This window comes from Rhagoletis pomonella, unplaced genomic scaffold (assembly GCF_013731165.1).
Source record: "Rhagoletis pomonella isolate Grant_MI unplaced genomic scaffold, Rhpom_1.0 Rhpom_scaffold_00004, whole genome shotgun sequence".
Lineage (NCBI taxonomy): Eukaryota > Metazoa > Arthropoda > Insecta > Diptera > Tephritidae > Rhagoletis > Rhagoletis pomonella.
In genome coordinates this window covers 28163228-28184233 of record NW_023458558.1, presented here as the reverse complement: position 1 = coordinate 28184233, position 21006 = coordinate 28163228, and the positions used below count along the sequence as shown (strand labels likewise).

The 21006-nt window shown below is 34.0% G+C and overlaps 2 protein-coding genes across 2 annotated transcripts in view; one reads left to right on the top strand and one right to left on the bottom strand.

The window, feature by feature from the left end:
* Positions 1-1657: 1657 nt before the first annotated feature.
* Positions 1658-7205, top strand: LOC118738451. The gene is made up of 5 exons (XM_036469390.1): positions 1658-1960; positions 5160-5252; positions 5499-5655; positions 5754-5887; positions 6803-7205. Exons 1-5 carry the CDS (start codon positions 1855-1857, stop codon positions 7153-7155), a joined length of 843 nt encoding a protein of 280 aa, XP_036325283.1. The 5' UTR covers positions 1658-1854; the 3' UTR covers positions 7156-7205.
* A 3299-nt stretch (positions 7206-10504) lies between these two features.
* LOC118738450 (carbonic anhydrase 2) overlaps positions 10505-21006 on the bottom strand; it is a 40654-nt gene continuing 30152 nt past the window's right edge. The window contains exons 4-7 of the mRNA XM_036469389.1: positions 17676-17947; positions 17332-17482; positions 11054-11133; positions 10505-10947 (exon numbers count right to left, since the gene is read on the bottom strand). Coding sequence (XP_036325282.1) covers positions 10771-10947; positions 11054-11133; positions 17332-17482; positions 17676-17947 — 680 coding nt within the window. The 3' untranslated portion in view covers positions 10505-10770. The remainder of the gene's footprint in view (positions 10948-11053; positions 11134-17331; positions 17483-17675; positions 17948-21006) is intronic.

Below are 21006 nucleotides of genomic sequence, written 5' to 3'. Positions count from 1 at the left end.
CCATTAAATGCTTCATAATCTAATGTTCCGAACTGAGCTTAATTAAAATTGGACCACCCTTGAGGTATCACCTTTCCGACAACAAAAAAAAAGAATTTTCGAAACCCATTCACGTGGTCCCAAATTATTCGGTAACATGCATAAAAGCAAAAATATTTCCACGAATTGATAACCTCCTTTTTTTGAAGTCGGTTAAAAATCACTTTGACCGCTTTCTATTAGCCCGCCGTTCTACCTTGTCAAAAATTGTGACTGTTATTGTTGCAGCCTCACCAATATAACATATTTTTTTAAATAAAGATGCAGTGACAGATTACTTCCTTTCTTTATTAGCCTTTCTTTTTTCAGTAGCTTAACAAATAAAGCTCGCTCTACATAAATGAGTAATTGCTTTGCCGTATGAAGTTATTACGAATCCAGTTTTGCCGTAGTCATCTACAACATTATCAACAATCATTGTATATTACTAATTTAAATTACATATAATTAATTATTATAAAAATCGCCAATTAAAACAAGTTATCCAGGTTCCCGGCTGAAACATCAAAGCTCGCCTATGCGCAAAAATGTAAACTTAAAACCGTTAAATTTCAGTGGCATTCAACAATTTACATAATTAACCTTCTTAAAAGTTTCCGACATAAAATTTTTAGTGGCATCACGTTGCCTGCTTATATATACATGCATGTATGTATGTACATTAGACCGGACCTGAAAAAAGTTCGCCGAACACCTTCGAGTCCAAAGCATATTTGCAAGGCAAATTGAAAGAAATACATGTATATTTTTTGTCTCTAGGATTTCTAGAAGCAATTTTTTTGCCAAGCCCGTTTTAAATTGTTCGTTATATCTTCGGCATTTACGGTCGGATCTTCACCATGGAGAGTTACACTGATTTTCGCATTTTTTTGCGAACCTTTGTGAAAGCAATATGAACGTATTTTAATAAAATGTATGCAAAGATCATAAGACTTGTGATGTCCATTTACTTTTCTAAGTTCTAAATTTACAGTTTTAGGTCAAATCATGCGCGAAATTTGCGTTTCAAACAAGTAATGCGTGGTCGACTCCACGAAGTGTAACCATGCACAGTTAAAGAGTGATTTATCTAAGTTCTTTTCTCCAGAAAACATTTTTGTTTGATACAAACTTCTTATCCTTAACTAAAGCAACCTTGTACTTACTGACCATATCTCAGTTTTTATCACCCTAAGGTACCATCCTAATGTTAGTAAATTAAAGCACCACAAAACTATAACACTACTCGTATTGCATTACCCGAGCCTCCCTCAAGTGCAGCAGTAACTCAAATAAGTTAATTACGATTGATTTAACATTAGAAAATAACATAAAAATGAGAATAGAAATAAAAACTAAGTTTACTCAACTAGTTTACAACACAAAAAAAAAAAAACATAAATATTCTATGAGCACTACGTATCTATGTAAATATGTATATACATATTTACTGAGTAGGTAAGTCTGTATACACCTGCAAAATACTTGCTGTTAACCTTTGTGCGCTCACCACCCCCCCGCACAGCCGCGTCTAGCCAGCCGGCCGGCTAGTTGGTTGAACAGGTAGCTTGACAAGTATGCAAGTGACTAAGTGTAAAGTAGTAAGTACCTACGTAAAGTGCGAGTAATAGCACAGCAGTTAAGTTAATAAATTGTTATTATTGAGTTTATGTTTATAAAAGTGCCGCAGCATTTCGAGATTAACAACAGTCGCGTTCAACATCTCGCTGCTAAAGCGTTGTTAAATTTATTAAGAAAACTCACTGATTATTTTAGTTTATATTGTTTTTTTTTTTATTTTTTTTTTCATTGGTCGCAAGTTAAGCGGCAATAGCAATGCATAAAAGCGCCCTCTTACGCACATCGGCTGTGCTAAAAGGACTTTTACTGGTGTTCGCCTGTTTGAGTAGCGTTCGGAGTTTAGAGTATTACACAGAAAAACGTAAGAGTCAAAATGTGAAAAAACGGAAAAGAAGTATGCAAAATTTCGCAAATAAAAATGGGAAAATGGTTTTGGTTTTCGTCTTTAACAAAAACTTAGATTTGTCGATTAAAGCTCAAAGACCATTTTCCTTATTATGGAAGTGAACTGAAATACCTACTAATTTAACTGGTGAACTTCGGACGTATTACCATTGAATTCTTTTTTTACACAAACTCGAAAAACATCCAATTTTAAACAGGGTGATAACCAAAACTTCCAAGCCAATGCAAGCGATCGCCGCAAGTGTTTAACAGTGAAGACGTGATTTTTCTAAAAAAAAAAGAAAAAACACATTCCTTATTTACGAATAAAAATGTAGTAATGCAATTTTGAGTGGCAACATTCGAAAGTCAAAAAATGGCAAAAGTTCGAAAAACGAAAGTTAAATTTTTCAATTTTATAACCGATAACTTTGACCAGTGGCTAGCCAGAGCAAACACAGGCAAATGACCGGTCATTATACCATCGTCGCAGAAACCGTATTAACGTCGCGCAGTGCTTTGGCCCATAGGCAAATTTAAAATGAAGTAAAGTGCTTAGAATATGCAAGTTATATAGATTTTGGTAAAGCTAACATAGTACCTTTAAAATCTTTGGAAGTTCAATTTATCATCTCCTCTTTTTGATAACAGCAGAGCAGTAGCGTCGGTTGCTTAAAGCTTAATATGTATGTACATTTGTTAGTTTTACAGTATTAGTGAAAGCAAATTTTCGAAAGCCGTTTTCCTATATACTAGTTTTAACAGTTTAAGTTGATACTTATTTTTCCAGTTTTTTTTAAATAATATTTATATTTTTTTGAAATCTTTTTAAATATGTCAAAAACGTGTAGATAACTTTAATGAAAAATTAATTATGAACGAACAGCAAATTTCATTCATTTCATTTGTTATATAATTTGTTTTGATCGGTTAACGGATTCTCCAAATAGTAGAAATTTGTATGCTTTGACATTTTTTCTTTAACCATAAAAATTATGTTGCGAAATCTCGATAACAACACTACAGAAAAACTTGTATTTTCGGACTAAGTGACTGATTTTATATGGGAATTGGATGGTATCGTTCTTGAGCGCTTTCCTACAACCATGGCTTATATGTATATATGGATGTGTTGGTCATTTCATGTAGTTACATAATTTGAGGTTGTAACTCTTGGAAACAGGTTTATTTTTTTCTAATTTAAATACATAATAATCAACTTCGTTACATTTAAATCTAAATTTCTAAATATAAAATTTTTATTAGATAAATAAAATTCATTACAGATGTAATTACAATCTTTTTATACATACATATTTACGTATGTATGTATTTATATGAAAACTATCCTATAACAACGTACTTGATTAACATTTGATGACGCAGTTGAACAACTTGGCACGGAATTTATTTTACAAATTTAGAGACAGGTAGTAAAAAAGCTAATTATACACATACCTATATGTTTGTTTATAAACAAATACTTGTACTAACAAATACCAGTAGTAAAAGTAAACTCTACGGCAATTAAGTAAATATTTCAACAAGTATTTGAAGGCAGATTTATTTATTTAACGCCGTTACTCAATTTTGAATGGAAAAATGTGTTGTCTCAAAACTAACAGCAGAGCAGGGAGAATATTAAATGACCGGAAACCATGAAGATTGGCATATTTGCGTTTAAATAAAAACAAGACGATAAAATATGTATGTATGTATGTAAATATTTAGAGGAATCCGAATAACTACACACCTTTTGTGAACACCAATTATTCAGCTGTAGCACAAAAAAGGTGGAATAACTTATTGTAATAACAAAAAAAAAATTAAAATTAAAATTATGGTTAAATAATAAAAAATTTGGCCGGTTGAAATTGAATAGTTTTTCATCAAATTCAGTAGCTTTCGGTCAGCTGTCAGCGAAGTTGATAAAAGGTGGATCGACTACTTCGATCCCTTCGATATTTCTAAATACATAAGCCCAGGAACACAGCAGAGAGCGGCGTTGACGTGACTCACTGATTCAAGCGATGCGTATTATTACCACGGATCCCAACGCTCGCTTTCAATGTTGATTGGCTGTCAATGAATTAATCGGCGTTCCCTGACCGAGCCTTACTATTTTTTTTTTAAGACTAACAGATTTTTCTAGGCAAATATCTATACGTGAAAGTGAGAGTGCAGTCATCAGGTAGGCGATATGATTGCCAAAGCTGGAGGTCCTTTGAATATGTAATAGCCCGCACCAATACCTTTCTCAATCTTTCAGCCATCGGTGTACATGGAAATACTGCGAGTTTTTGCTAATCAGTCAGATGATTGTGGTGTATATGCCATAATTACGTGCAGTGACAACCCTTGTTTTTTCCAAAGATCCTTTTGCGTATACATTACGCGATGAAATGTCCAGCTTAGTCCCTTTGTTTTCCTTGTGAAAAAGACAAGCTCGCTTTTTGAAGGTTTATATCTGCTTTGATAACTCTACCCTCCCTCATATAAGAATAAATCTACTATATTCTAAAGTGTCAAGTGTAGGATAAACGATGAATAGCTTATTGGCCTAATACACTTACACTACACGGTAAGGGATTAGTTTCCCCGCCTTAGGAATAGATATGTTAGTATCATTCTAGCTTTCCTCCAAGCTTTATGCTCGTTATATGAGATAGCATATTTTCACAAGAATGTTGTAAGATGGCCGGCACCACACCATCCGGTCCTGCGGATTTGAATGGATGCAACGATTTGATCGCCCACATCCATGATCGCCCCTCTATCCACTGTTGTAGCTTTAATGCACCTTTCCGATACGTGAGCTAACATTGATTTCTTAAAATTATCAATTATATCCGCGCAGCCTGAGATGTCCTGACTAGAGTCCGTTCAACAGCCATTTTTTCTCCTAGCCTTCCTGTGGCGTAATCGCTTTTAGAAAATAACTTACGGAACTTAATATATGATTTTTTTGACTGCGTAGATTTACCTAGAATTTCCATAAATATTTCTTTGTAGTCCTTGTGTCAATTTTATAGAGTTCAAACTTTCCCAATAGTTTTCTCAGTCCTCCTTGATATCTCTCATAGGATATTATTTGGGGCTTCGTGTTACCAATAAGATGCTGATGTTTCCCAGTAATATTGATTTTATTTCTACTTTTTTTCTTATAACATTCACAGCGGATTTCATGCAAACATGCCGCATAAACGAGCCGGAATTCGTCAAATGCTCAACATCCAGTATTCAAAAGTTAATGGATCAACTGGGAAAAGGTATTTATTTTATTGTACAAAATATTCGGCCCAATTATGGTTATCGACGTCGATGGCATTTTTTCATAAAAAAATATCCCTCCTAAGTCCAACCCCAGCTACTGTGATCAGACAGCATTTTTGCGGAAATGTGTTCTTCACATAAATACTGTGCTCAGCGTAGCTGGAGTTGAGCTTACGAGGGCTATTTCTCGTAGAAAAAAAATTACATCGACCTATTTATGTTCCAACATTCTAATTTTCAAGGTATACCTGAGATCATGGAAGTGATTGGTACATTTGATCCGTTAAAACTTAAACCGATACAATTCGCACAAGATAATCAAGGAGCAGTAACGTTACACGCCAATTTAACGGAAATGGTGGCAACTGGACTGTCGAAACTAGTTATTAAGGAGAGCAAGTGAGTTAAAAAGGCATTGAAATAGTTAACAAAAAAAGTCCGTTATACAATACTAAAAACTATGTATGTATATAATCAACATTCTTAACATAATATAGAGTGAGCAAAAAGGACTACAGCTGGGAAACGAAAATTTACATACCAAAGCTACGTTTGGAGGGTCAATATAAAATGGCTGGCAGAATACTGTTAATACCGTTGAACGGTGCTGGACATATGTTTATCGAAATAGGTAGGTATCAATCAAAGATCTACATCAGGGTGGCCCCTAAAATATCAACATTATGCGGCACCGCTTTATTTTGTTCTAAGCACAAAATACATAAGTCGGTTCAAGAAAATTTCAAAGTTTTACAGTTGATTTCCACCAAGCCTTAACTGCAGTTTATGTCAATTGGAAAAAGAGAGATTACAACTTGAGGGGGGTAATTGCACCTATTGAGTAGAAGCAAACGAAAGGAAAAAAGCAAAAACTAAGAATTAAACCTTGCCGATCTCCCCACGTTAAAATTCTTGGAACTTATCTGTGCTCTTAACTGCTGTTAAGTCTTTGGTGGAATTAGGCTATTAAATGCATTTTTAGGTGTCGTTGCCAGGGTATAATTTATTTTTTTTTTAGTAGGCAAAATTCGACAAAATTTTTTAACTAGATCAAGAATTACTCAGCGAGCTTATGAAATTCAGTTAATAAGTTTCAACAAGCTGAGTTATAGCAGAATAAAGTCAAAATGTTGTCGAATTTTTGCGATTTTTTTGTAATATACATTTTGTAAACCTCTGTAGCTACGCATAAATTTTTGTTTTAATTTTTAAAATTTCGGTTTAGAATAATTCCGCTTTAGAATAATTAGGCGAAAGTTGGATTTTTGCAAATATCTTTATTTTGTGATTTCAAACAACATAACTAAGTGCCATCCACCTTACGAGAAAAATAAAATTTATATATTTTTAGCTTAGAAACTTGCGTAAAAATATTAAGTCACGTTTTTCGTAAGGCTAGCAATTGCCGCCCTTCCCAGCAAAATCCAGCTTTGCCTAAATTATTCCGAAAAATGAGTAATTTATTTGTCTTTATTCCCTGGACTGGTAGCATTTTTATGTTTTATATTCAAAATTCGATTTCTCAATTAATTTTTATATATTCTAGAAAAACTCAACATCCTCATGCGCACAAAAACTCGTCTCTATGAGAAAGGCGGTTACACCTTCTACAATGTTACAAAGATACGCATGGATCTAGCGCCGGGTGGTCTGAAAACGAATTTCGAAAATATTTTCAATGGCAACAGCAAAGAAGTGGAGCGTAGCACTAATTTGTTTTTCAATGAAAATTGGCGTGATTTCTTCGAAGCCCTACGACCGCTAGTAACAGAAACTGTGGAGACTACCCTATTGGATATATTACAAAAGGTGTTCCATTTGATACCGGCAAATTTCTTTGTTGAAGATATACCAACATCGGAACAATTGTACGCGAAAAAGAAAGAGAAGAAAGAATGAGTTGATATGTTTTAGTAAAAAATATAAATTAGAGAAAAAAATTGTTTTTATATCCTAGAGTTATTATTAAAGTGGCGTAATATTTTTGAGCGCTTCTGATATGAAATAAGTACTCTAGCGTAACTGATTTAATCATTTTACATTTACATATTAACCTTTTGGCGATCAAAAAAAAATATTGGAATCTTTTAGACCATTGCCGCCAAAGCTTAACTGGCGTAAAGAGCTCTCTAAATATTTCAACACGGGGTGATCTGCAAGATTCATGCAGTTATTCAGTTATTTTGGGAGCTTGTTTAATCATTTTGGACCTTCAGGTTCTAGTGCGCTGCCACCTTTTCTTTGCAAGTGGTCGTCTTTACTTCTAAATAGATCGATGAACTTTTTCGCCTGTTGAATTCGAGGCGGCTAGCTGGAGGCAAGGGGGGAATTGTTGAAATGTTCTACTGCAGGAGTAAGGTTTTCTTCAGATTTGGCACAAAAATTGCTATTGAGTACAAATAAAGCAGGAGAATGATCAGATGACAAGTCTAAACAAGATCTATATGTTTCTTCCGAAGGTACAATACCTTCGGCCACGCAGAAATCAATCAAAATTCCCTATTGTTTATATCTTTTGACCAGTATGGATGTAGGTTTTCCGTACGAGCTCCGAGATAACTTGAGTTTTCCGATAGCAGCGTAGAGTGGCCATTCTTTAGAAGTAATAAAGCGAGAGCCCCGGAATGCTTTTACTTCGAGTAAGTGTTTTGATAGCCCTTTGGCGTTCCAAATACAATTTTTTAAAGAATCGAGTATGTGCAGTGATTGGTCGTAAGCGTGATGAAGATATTCATCATAATTGTCATTTATTGAATGACTTACTTTAATAGTTCTAATAGTTCATTTCTTTCATTCCATTTGTATTTTGGGTTGTACTTAGTGTTTCAGAACTATCTGGAATATCACTCATATGGGGCATTTATGCACTGTTAGGACGTTTATGAGCTTGCGAATATGACAGCGGCACTAGCAGGTGGGATATCCGTCCTTCTCAATCGTAGGTATTTGAGTTTTTGAAACTTTTATTAGAAAAAGCAGACTATAATTTGCTGGGTGATTTCCATCACATCCTTAAAGCACAGTTCACATCGTCTGACTTGGTATTTCGCCTTAGCGAGGCTGTATTGTTAGCAAAGAAAGAATCTTTGAAAGTAAGAAGGCTTTATGTATATATCAGCTCAATGACGAAGTAGCGGCTTCAATATTATAAACAAATACAACCGAGTGACCAAGATTGTGTACGAAATCTTTTATATCTTGAGTATCCACAGACGGATGCATGTTTTTGAGCACCACTTCGAAGCATCTTTATCGCTCCGATCTATATACGGAAGGAACTGCGTTACACGGTAAACAAAACATTTCCAAAACTCAACGCGATTTTTTAGCAACTTTATTATACCAAAATGTAATTAAAAAATTTGCAATTTAGATGAAACTTTGCATAGTTTTTTAATTTTTACACAAAGATGGAAATTTGGATTTATATAGTTTTTTGTTAGAAAATGAAAATATGATAAAAATTAATAAGCCTTAAGCAAACAAAAGAAAAATTGTCAAAACTTATCAAACTGGGGCGACCCTATTAATTTGTCCGACACTGTAAACAATTATTATATTTTCTCTTGCGTAATATTTACATAAAAAAATAAAAATAAGTAAGAAACTATCCAAAAACTGAGGTCTACCACATTTGAGATCTATCACATTATTTTCAAGATTCTACCACCCCGAATTTTTTGTAAGTGGTGTAAATTTCCGATACTTTCAAGTATCGAATAAATGTATTCGATACTTTTACATTATTCCGTTAAAAATCCCATATACAAAACCTAATACTCATAATGACTTTTCTTTAGTAAAAAAGGTTTTCAATCGAAAACATTGCGTAGAAACTACTGAACTGCTGTTTAAGCTTATTGTTACCTTCAATACTTACCATAAATAATTTTTAACTATTTCGGCTATTGGGGATATATTTTTCGCATTCTTTCCACCACACGAGCTAATCTCGATGTCTCTGCAATAAGTCTTCTCGATATATTGATTACCCCCAACTATTTCAGACGCTAAAAAACTTGTATGAGCTTACTTAGATTTTTGATCAAAATCACTCTAAAGAGAATTGCCGTTTGTTTTATCCACGTTGTGTTTCGGTAAATTATCATTTTGAAACCTGGTTATACACTGCTCCTCAACCATTCTCCATTCAACCATTGTAAATTTTGCAACCCGTTACTTTGCTTTGTCGACGCTTGTTATGAAAATATCTTTAAACGATGATGATGGAGTATAGAAGTATGGACATAATTTGTTCAATACTCATCGAACTCTCAAATTGCTCAACAGTAATAAATAAATACTATTCGATACTCGATACTATTCACATCACTACCGACCACTGGTTTTGGTTTCTCGCTCGTGTTGTCAATACGATGCATGGTGTGATGTTCTTGTGGCGAAAAAGGACGCATTGACGAAAAATTACGCGTAAACCTAGTTGACAGCGAAGAAAGACGCGTAATCATAGATGTATACCTAGAAAAGGAATGTACATACTATTACACCCGCAAACATAGTTGACCGCGAAAATAAGTTAACGCATCTTTCTTCGCCGTCGACCAGGTTTGGGCGCCTTCGCTGAAGTTTTTTTTTGTGCCTTTTTTCGCGGTCAACTTTTGAGCTCGCGCCTTTATTCGTGTCTTGTAACGATATAGCATTCATAAAACGCTTAATTATGTAACAACGCAAACTTGAACGAAAAGTGCACGGTGTTGAGACCCCTTAATGTTTGATAGGTGGATTAATCGTGCAAACATGCCTCTATGGTTGGTGGCTAAGTATTATAACAGAGTTTTGTAAGGACTGGGAGTTGTCTATCTAACGTGGAGGTTGCACGAAATATATATTGCAGAAGCAGAGGTATGTGTTCACACTTTTAACAGCCTCCATGACTGGCCAGTATCATGTGCAAGAAGTGACGAAGGCAGCCTCTTTATACTAGATGATCCTTTGCTTCTAATCTTGCCTCGTGCTACGATTCGTTGTAGAATTAAAGCGAGTAAACTTTTCATAACTAAGTACTGCGGAAACGATTAATCGCAGCTTGGTAATTCCCACTTCTATTATGTAGTGAATTACTTTCTCTATACCCATTGCGGGCAACTTAGACGCATTGAAATCAAAATAACTTGCACACAGCACAATTTAACTGTCATGGTAATTTTTCACATGATAATTCCAGGTTTTTAATATATATATTTTTAAATAAAAAATTCATACTTAAATGTTTAGTTAACTGCTTGTGAACACAAATGTGAATACTTATGAGCATTTCAGTCGTATATGTATGTTTATTTAGAATTATAAAACTTTACATGCAACTACTTACATACATACATACATATATACAAAGTGGTTAAATGCACATTCTAAGCATACTAAAATTACAACAGCGCAATTAAGTACACAAATAATAAATTAAACATTTAATTAACTAAGAATCGATTACAAAAACAAATGGCCGCTTAATGTGGAACGAGTACGCTATCCAAATAATTTGCTTATGACCAATCAATTATACCAATCCCATTTCTTATAGTCCAATTCCTGCTTCAAAGCTTGTACATGCGTATGCCTCGTATTGCCATTACGCATAAAAACTCGACGATTACCCACCGGCTGCAACTGCCGATAATTATCCACCAACGCACCATCCTGTGTATCTTGCAGCTGGCGGAAGCGTGCAATCTGCGGATAGACGAATGACAATTACAAAATTAAATTAAAGCTACATAAAAATTTGGCGCCATTTAATTTCAGGTGAGTTATTTAAAGTAGGTTTTTATGGGCATACCTGTTTGGGTGAGATGGGTATGGGATCGGGATAGAGCACCCATGTGATGGCCTCCGAGCAGGGGGGCGTTGTGAGTGAACCTAAAAGAAGCAAGTAGACGCAAGCTTTTATGTGTATGTTAAGTAAGAATGTATAATAAATTTAGCTTATTAGCTAAAAGTAAATCAAGCTATTTAGTATGCATGAAGCAACAATCTCGCTGGCCAGGCAATAATCCAAGCAATTTGCCAGTAAGCACAGAAGGCAAGATAATAAAATCTGAAAATTATTCCATAATCATCTCGACATTTTTTTTTGGGTTTGTTTGCCACAATTTTGTTGGTCAATTAGTATTCAGCCCGTGCTATATTTGGCACTTGTACACCTGTTGGTTGTCAATCTATGTATTTACATATGTATGTACATAAATATGGATAGTTGCTCGCTTATTCGTACAAATAGCACATTCTTCCATTCTCCTATTGCCTGTTCAGATATTATCGTTACGATGTTGTTCGCATATTGATCTCCATTAAATTTCTACGATTTTACTAATTCCACGCTAATAATGACAATAATTGGAATTGTACAAAAAAGTACATGCGCACATAAGTACATACATACATACATACGTACGTATGTAGGTGCCAGGCGCGTGGTTTGGCAGCAATCGATATTGGCGTACAAATCAAAATTATTAACACTATGTAACAGCGCAAATAAACTTAGGTGCCCAGTGGGAAAAGTAGTAATGCATTCCATGCGTGATAAGTAATCGAATGTATGTAACGGGTGATTTTTTTGAGGTTAGGATTTTCATGCATTAGTATTTGACAGATCACGTGGGATTTCAGACATGGTGTCAAAGAGAAAGATGCTCAGTATGCTTTGAAATTTCATCATGAATAGACTTACTAACGAGCAACGCTTGCAAATCATTGAATTTTATTACCAAAATCAGTGTTCGGTTCGAAATGTGTTTCGCGCTTTACGTCCGATTTATGGTCTACATAATCGACCAAGTGAGCAAACAATTAATGCGATTGTGACCAAGTTTCGCACTCAGTTTACTTTATTGGACATTAAACCAACCACACGAATGCGTACAGTGCGTACAGAAGAGAATATTGCGTCTGTTTCTGAGAGTGTTGCTGAAGACCGTGAAATGTCGATTCGTCGCCGTTCGCAGCAATTGGGTTTGTGTTATTCGACCACATGGAAGATTTTACGCAAAGATCTTGGTGTAAAACCGTATAAAATACAGCTCGTGCAAGAACTGAAGCCGAACGATCTGCCACAACGTCGAATTTTCAGTGAATGGGCCCTAGAAAAGTTGGCAGAAAATCCGCTTTTTTATCGACAAATTTTGTTCAGCGATGAGGCTCATTTCTGGTTGAATGGCTTCGTAAATAAGCAAAATTGCCGCATTTGGAGTGAAGAGCAACCAGAAGCCGTTCAAGAACTGCCCATGCATCCCGAAAAATGCACTGTTTGGTGTGGTTTGTACGCTGGTGGAATCATTGGACCGTATTTTTTCAAAGATGCTGTTGGACGCAACGTTACGGTGAATGGCGATCGCTATCGTTCGATGCTAACAAACTTTTTGTTGCCAAAAATGGAAGAACTGAACTTGGTTGACATGTGGTTTCAACAAGATGGCGCTACATGCCACACAGCTCGCGATTCTATGGCCATTTTGAGGGAAAACTTCGGAGAACAATTCATCTCAAGAAATGGACCGGTAAGTTGGCCACCAAGATCATGCGATTTGACGCCTTTAGACTATTTTTTGTGGGGCTACGTCAAGTCTAAAGTCTACAGAAATAAGCCAGCAACTATTCCAGCTTTGGAAGACAACATTTCCGAAGAAATTCGGGCTATTCCGGCCGAAATGCTCGAAAAAGTTGCCCAAAATTGGACTTTCCGAATGGACCACCTAAGACGCAGCCGCGGTCAACATTTAAATGAAATTATCTTCAAAAAGTAAATGTCATGGACCAATCTAACGTTTCAAATAAAGAACCGATGAGATTTTGCAAATTTTATGCGTTTTTTTTAAAAAAAAAGTTATCAAGCTCTTAAAAAATCACCCGTTATATCTTATGAGTTTTATATCCAATTACTGTTTAGTATGTAATCACCATTCTAATGTATTCAAAAAGTTACAAAAATTTCATATTAAATCACATTCATTTCTCGATACTAGGTAATGCAAAATTGAATGCCCCACTTTTCTTAGGACATCGCCCTGGTGAAAAAAATGAATTTTCGAATGTGAAAAGGGTTGTTTTACTGATTATTTTTTCGATTACTATACATTACATTTTCCCACTGGGTGTGATCTAAAGGGTCATATTTAGGTCTGATCGAGTAATTCACGAAATTATCTTAGAAATTTTTCCAGTTCTCTGAATTTATCAACTTTTCTATGCATTCAAGAATCGAATTCTAATGCAGTTCTCTTACATCAACTCGACTCGAAAATGATTAGATTAGGACAGAAAGGAGTCAGTTTCACTGCAACGAAAAGATCTCCACGCTATAGTGCTTATCACAATTATACGCCACCCACGTATTGATTATTACTTTTTGTTTAAGCAACCATAAGTTAAAAGAGCCGCTCAGTTTTTCCATATAACAAAGTCAAAGTCGAAAATACACTTCCAACAAAAAAATTTCCAAAAATCAACGTTAAATTTCAGCTACTTCGGGCCGGTCTTTTATATAATAAAATTGAATGGGTTACAAAACCTGCATATCCCAAATCTTTCAATGAAATCTAATTAAAGAGCTCGAAATTTTTATGAACGTTTGTTGACTTTTTTTTAATATTCCACCAAATTTGAAATTTGGATTCATACGGATTTTGTTAAAGAATCCTACTAATATTGTAATGTGAACGCTTGTGAGTGATTGAAGGAGGGAGTGAGTGTGTTTGTTGCTTTTAACGCTGAGGCGGCTACATATATTCCAGTGAAATTTGACGCACAGGTTGGCAATGACGTGAATTAACATATGAAGAGAATTGCCACCTTTAAAAAAATTTAAATCAATTAATTAATAGGTAGAATAAAATATTAGGTAATAAGATATTTCTGTCAGAAAAAAAGGTTTCTAAAACGATTTATTTCGAAGTAATTTGCAAAAGGTGCAATCAATTAAATTAACAAAATCAAATATTTTTATTTGAGCATCAATCGAGAGAGGTTTAAGAAAGTTTTATTTCCAAAATGGTTCTTAGGAGAGTTGTCAACTGCCTTGGAGTACTGAATCTATTTTATTAGCAAGTTGAAATCAAAATTTTAAATGGGAATAAAATAAACGAGAGGTTTAAGAAAGCTTCAACTGGAAAGAGGGTTGCCACCTGTTTGGAAATTTAAAACCATTTTAATGAAAAAGTTAAATGGGTGTTAAAAGAGAGAGGTTTAAGTAAGCTTTATTTCTAAAATACTTTTGGAAAGGGTTTGGAAAGTCAAAATCAACCTCACAACTAGTATGAACTGCATGCACAACTACTCAGCCAACTATCTTTTTTCCATGCAATCAACTGGTATTTTTAACATGGGGATGTCCTACGAAATGGAAATTGTCAGATTTCGGTCAGAAATATATCAGTCTAATACTAGTTCAATATAGACAGAAAAAGACTAGTCCAATTATGGACAAAAACTACTACTTTGGGAGTCAAAAAATAAAATGAATTCATGAATGTACAATAAAATTTTTTTGATTAAGTACACTTTAATATATCACACATTTGTATTTAGCAGCCTAATGAGTGTTAAATTTTTTGAGCATTAATTCAAAGCCAAAATAAATACATAAATATTTCAAATTTTCGAACAGTAATTTAAATGCATTTTTTCATTAAATGTTATCAAAAGTAAAAGGTTTCAGGTACAATAAATAGTTCGTTTTTGAGTGAACTAAAATAAAAATAAAAGTTTTCATTAAAAGAAATTAAATTCATTAACTTTGCACATTTCAGTCGATTCTTTTTAAGAATTTATAAAAGTAATAATTAAAGTTTAAAATTTGAGATTTGGATAAGAATAAAATAGATAAATAGTTCAAGCAGTTATTAAATATTCTTAATTTTTGTCTATAGTTTGGCTTGTTGATTGATAATAGAAATTAATCAAATAATTATATTAATCGTGTAATTAAAAAAAGTCAAAAATAATTGAAAATGATCAAAAATAAAAAAATAGTGATTAAAATTAATAAGTTAATTAAATTTTTTTAAGTAATTAATTATTAATCATTTTGTGTACATTATTGTATTAAACTGTCGAAGTCAAGCAAAACAGGGCATACATAAATCGTTTTGTACTTGGTCTGGTCATTTTCAAACTAGTTCGGTTTCTGTCCGGCAATTCAAGTTGTAAACTAGTATTTTTCCTAACTAGTTTGGGGTTTCACTGCAGGGATCATGTAATTCATGCATATGCATTTGTATTTGATTCTTTATGCACTGCTTACACCGACTTTTGTTGTAATTGCATACAAATTTGTTCTTTTGTGGATATAAATATGTATTGATATGTATTTTATGTACATATGTGTGTATGTGTGCAAGTTGATTGTAAAAATTCTTTATTGATAAAATATTATAATCCGATTAAGTCGCTCTGCTTGAAAGCTCATACCCAGCAGCGAATGGAATGCATTCCGCATCGATGCCCCACTGATGACAAGTAATGGCATTTGCTTCCGCTCTTGACTCTTTTTTTGATTGAAGTATGATTTATATTTAACATTGCGTGACATTGGCGGTAAGACGCGAGCGCTTCTGTTGCATTACTTTTCATCAACGCAGAAATGTCGCTCATTCTCCATTACCTCAAATTCGATTGCATGAGATGAGATAGAAAAATAATCCAGTGCGGAATCAAATGTTATTACTTGTCATTAGTGAGGCATCGATGCGGAATGCATTCCATTCGCTGCTGGGTATTTATAAAAAAGTCAACTAGATACACCTCACATCTTCGCTATCTATTACTTAAGTATTACCTCATTTGACCTTAGTCTAATGTACTTATTTATAGTTAAGAATAGGCGTTAGCACAATAACAAGTCGAAAATTTTATTAATACCTATATATTTGCACTCAGTAAGAGGTATGGTTAATTTAATGAAAGCAATATGCATGCATACGTCATTGTGAGTACGTCTACTGCAAATTTATCATTGACAGATAGCCAATATTAAATGAAAATATTGGCATTTTAATAACTGAATTAATACGTATGTAAACGTAAGGTCAGCATTTTAATGGTCTCACTCCCTACGATTGTTCTACAACGAAAAAAATTGCCCATCTTTTTTTTATTTCGCAATCAAAAAATAATTAGAGGTTGCCCGAAGTGCTGAAAGTTTTTCACGGATTTGCAGTGTGAAAAGTATATGTATACTTATACAAAACTTGTCAATAAAATATGTACGCTGGTGGCCCGATAATAAGAAAAGATTTTCTTTTTCAAGTTTTGACCATCTATTTGTATTTGTTATTTTTAGCATATTTTTTTTTTTTTTTTGGAAAATATAGTGCATGCCTCATCGAAAATCAAATAACTCAAAGCTTTAAACTTCGTATAAGATTTATAATAATTCGACGAAGTTCGAAAAATGGACATCAAAATTTCAAACTTTTTAATTGGAATTTCTAGAAATAATAATAATAGTCCATTTAGTATAATACAGTGAAAGTTTGAATTTGCTCAAAAATCTTGTGAACATACATCTATAAATATCTCAATGGTATTAAACTCTCTAATTTGATCGCTGTCAGTCCAGCCCTAGAAGTATTAGAATATAGTTGCTGGATTTGGCATTGCAAGACATTAACGCTTCCCACAGAGATGTGAATTTCCCCTTATCCTCTTAATCGCCGTGGGAAAAATAATAGGGGTATTCTCTGAGTCTTGCAAAGCCCTTGCAAGGTGCACGGATTGCACCGTTTGCAAAGCTGTCCCATACGAAAACCGGGTTTTACCGTGCAATCCGTGCAATCTGTGCACCGTGCAAGGGCTTTGCAAGACTCAGAGAATACCCCTAATGTATTCTCGAATGTAAAAACGGCTGTTTTACTGATTATTTTCTCGATCACCATACCTTACATTTTCCCACTGGGGTTTTTTGATTCAAGTGGCTGATTCCATCCGATTTCGAAACGTAAGTATGTATATTAAAAATTACACTGCCACTTTCATTATTATAATTTTTTCTTAACCTATTTTATTATTGAATATAAGAAGATATACATATTTATGTATATTATGTATGCTAGTACTTACCTTTGTAAGTATAGAATTTATCCACATCCACATTAGCAATCAAGGATGCGAGAGAAAAAGTAACTGTTAAATTGACAGCATCATTCGCTTCCGGTATCAAATGCAAATGACGACATATTGTTGTTAATCCTGCACCTTCATCCTCATCTAACTGTAGGTAAAACATAAAAAACAAAACAGATGTCAACAAAGCACTCTAACAGCAAATAAATTTAGAAAGCAAAAAGCAAACAGCATAATGAAATGCGAATTGCACCCCCCAACAATCAGTCAGATTTGATTCTATGTACTTCTTCACAATAACCACTCAATACGCGCGCTACTAGTGCATTCATTCAACTCACATTGAAAAAGAATCCCAGCACAGCAGCACCATCGGCAAATTCCAGCGCATCACCAAGTGTTGGATATTTCTTATTGCGATGCACAATATGCATTTCCATTGTATAACGGATGTCGTTGATCACATGCTCAGCGCCACGATTGTTCTTATCGCCCCAATGGAAGTGTACACTCTCGACTTCGAAATCGCCAGGTAGCTTAGCGCCACGCACGTATGGCATAAAATCGCCATTTGACTTCGCCTCCTCACTGAGCTTGGGTATATTGATAGCGACTGTGGATTAGAATGAAACATACATATGTAAATTAGGGTGGTCCAAAGCCAGTAAAGTCGAAATTGTAATGCTCTTACCCCCTACGATTGTTCTATATCGAAAAACGTAGACCCCTATTTTTTTTGAAATCAAAAAATATTTAGAGGTCGCTCAAAGCGCTCAAAGTTTTCCATGTATTTTTATATGGGAAAAAACAACTTTTCGCAGAAATGGTACAGAATTCTTGAAAATCGATATTTTTCGATCGGAAAACTCTGGTTCTCTTCAGGAGACTCTCAATAATAATATCCAATTGTTTATTTAACCATTTTTTAATACTAACGATTTTTTATTGGTCTCATCGCATTTTTCGAGGTTTTTGTGGATTTTTGGAGGATCTATAAATTATAGTTGCGATGAAAAAATGGTTAAATAACAATTGGTTAATACTATTGGGAACCTCCTGCAGATCAATAGGGTTTTCCGATAGAAAAATAATGATTTTTAAGAATTCTATACCATTTCAACGAAAGGTTTTTTCCCCATATAAAATACTTGGAAAACTTTGTGCGCTTTGAGCGACCTCTAAATATTTTTTGGTTTCAAAAAAAAAAAAAAATATGGGAATATTTTTTTCGGCATAGAACAATCCTAGGGAGTGAGAGGATAAAAATTCCGACTTTACTATTTCACATGCATTTTTGGACCACCCTAATGTACATGCATACATGGTAGTGCACAGTATTAGCATTCAAAGCGGAAATTTACAAAAAAAAGAAAAAATATTGAAAATTGAGTTGTCTTGAATGGAGACTGTTTGTGTTTCATTGTGAATTCTAAGCTACAAACGAAATGAATTTTTATTATAAAACTTCATTTTTTGCAGAAAAATTCATCTTCAGTTTCTTTCTGCATATGCATGATTGAAGAGTACACCTATTCGTATGTAGTATATGGGCAAATCTCCGGAATCGTGTGCTTTTTTGTCACCCACCTTTAAATAAATTTTACAATGTAAATTTACTTTTTGTAAAAAACTTGGGCCATTTTGATAACAAATTTTAGGAATTCTTGTAACTTGTTTAATTTTACCCCCCTTTTAATAGTGTTATTTTAACTTTTTCAACGTAAAGCAGAGGCATTCAAAAGTCATGGCTAGGGCCGGGATTTTTATGCACTAATAAAGCAAAGCTATAAGATAACATAAGAACAAACAATACATGCAGACAAATTTCTCGCATTTGTTTCGCTTTTTATTTATTTTTATTTACTTTTCCTATTTTATTACAAGTTTATAATTAACATAAGGATATATTTTAATTTTCAGTGCCACGAAACACTCATAATTAATGAAATATATATCAAAAATTTTAAAACATGTATTAAAAAAATTAAGCACTTAGGGCCGTTTTCACCATCTCTGGTTAACACTGATCCCCAGTTAAACATCGTTACCGACGTTACTGACTCCATGCATATAAAGACAACGTCGGTAATGATTGCCCTGATTGCCCTTAAAGTAGAAATAAAAAATTTATTTACAATAAATAAAAAATACGTATTTATTTCCCATATTTTTTTTTTAATTTGCTTTGTTCAGGGCTTTATTGGCAAACAAGATAAACAGTTCTTCAAAATTTTCCAAGATTAAGCTTTCCCTATTTGGCCGCAAAAATGTTTTGTATAAGAAGGAACGTTCTTTCTGCATCAACACTGGTGATTGGGGCGTTCTTGAAGTAAGCTAGTTCATTGGGACTATAGCTGTTAAGCGGGGAACACACGATTTGTACGTTTGTACAGATTTGTAGATTTAGGCAGTCACAAGTGGCGTTGTTTAAAATTTGAGTTCAGCTCAGCTTAATAAAAGAATTACCAGGCAACACCACTCTGTAACTGCCAAAATATACATACATATCTGTACAAATATACAAGTCGTGTGATCCCTGCTTAACAGCTGTCACTGTTAGTGTTCGGCCGAGCTTCTGCTCAGATTTGTGGCGTGCGCCTTGATGTTGTCACACAAAGAGAGAGGGAGTAACTTCAGCGCCTTTGCTGATTATACCGTATCGAGCCCTAACCACCAAAAAAAACGCAAGCGACATATTTTTCAAAAATTTTGTATCAAAAGAAAATTACAAAAAAAAAAAATGTCGTTTACGTTTTTTTGGTGGTTAGGGCTCGATTTTCGACGAAATCAGTACCCAATAGTTACATGGAATCATCAATTGCTCTTGCAATTGTGGACAATTGTTCTAGACAAACGGCGTTTAATAAAAAACGCAATTAAATTTGCCTTTTTGACAAAATATGCTGTATATGCATTTAGGGCAAATCGATGCCATTTTAACACAAAAATATTGATTCGCAACATTTGTTAAATTTTAAGTTCCTCCACTCGTATTTATAAAAACGATAATATTTTAAGTTTTTTTTCCATTTTGCACTTTTAGGAATTACTTAGTTTTTCGTATTTTTTTATATACATATTACTTACATATGAAAGAATAAAATAAGATCTTTAACAGGTAATATCGTCACCTGAAATACAAAAAGACGTGTAAATGAAATGGAAAAAGTCGTGACTAAATGTTTATTATATTTTTCATAAAATTATGTGCGGAGTTGTAGTTCGACGAAATCCATCATAGAACGCAAAAAGTGAATTTTGAATTTTTTATTAGTTATGACACTTTGCATTTCAACGATATTGTTTATTACGTCTTTTTGCATTTCAGGTGACGACATGTGCCTTTAAAAATATAGAAAATATAACAAATATTGTCTGGATATATCTTTGCGAGTATGGCTTTAAAATTCCCTTCTTTTTTTTGATGGCACACTGGCAAACTAAAACATAACAGGTTGGAATTTGTGTGATTGGTAGATAACAATATCTTAATAAAGTTGCTTGAAAATGCAAAATACATAAAACAAATTTTGTCTAAAATACGGCCATGAATTTACATGTGTATATGTACAGAACGTTCAGACCTTTGGGTAGTGCGATTAAAGAATCTTTACACATTTACGCAAAAATGATATTTCCATCGATGCACGGCGAAAATCAGTTTTTCAAAAA

Bases quoted from the DNA above. Each gene is read 5' to 3' on its own strand.
- LOC118738451 (XM_036469390.1), top strand. From the start codon at position 1,855: ATGCATAAAAGCGCCCTCTTACGCACATCGGCTGTGCTAAAAGGACTT. The intron at 1,961-5,159 runs GTAAGAGTCAAA...TAACATTCACAG, and splicing joins AGAGTATTACACAGAAAAAC to CGGATTTCATGCAAACATGC. The intron at 5,888-6,802 runs GTAGGTATCAAT...TATATATTCTAG, and splicing joins ACATATGTTTATCGAAATAG to AAAAACTCAACATCCTCATG.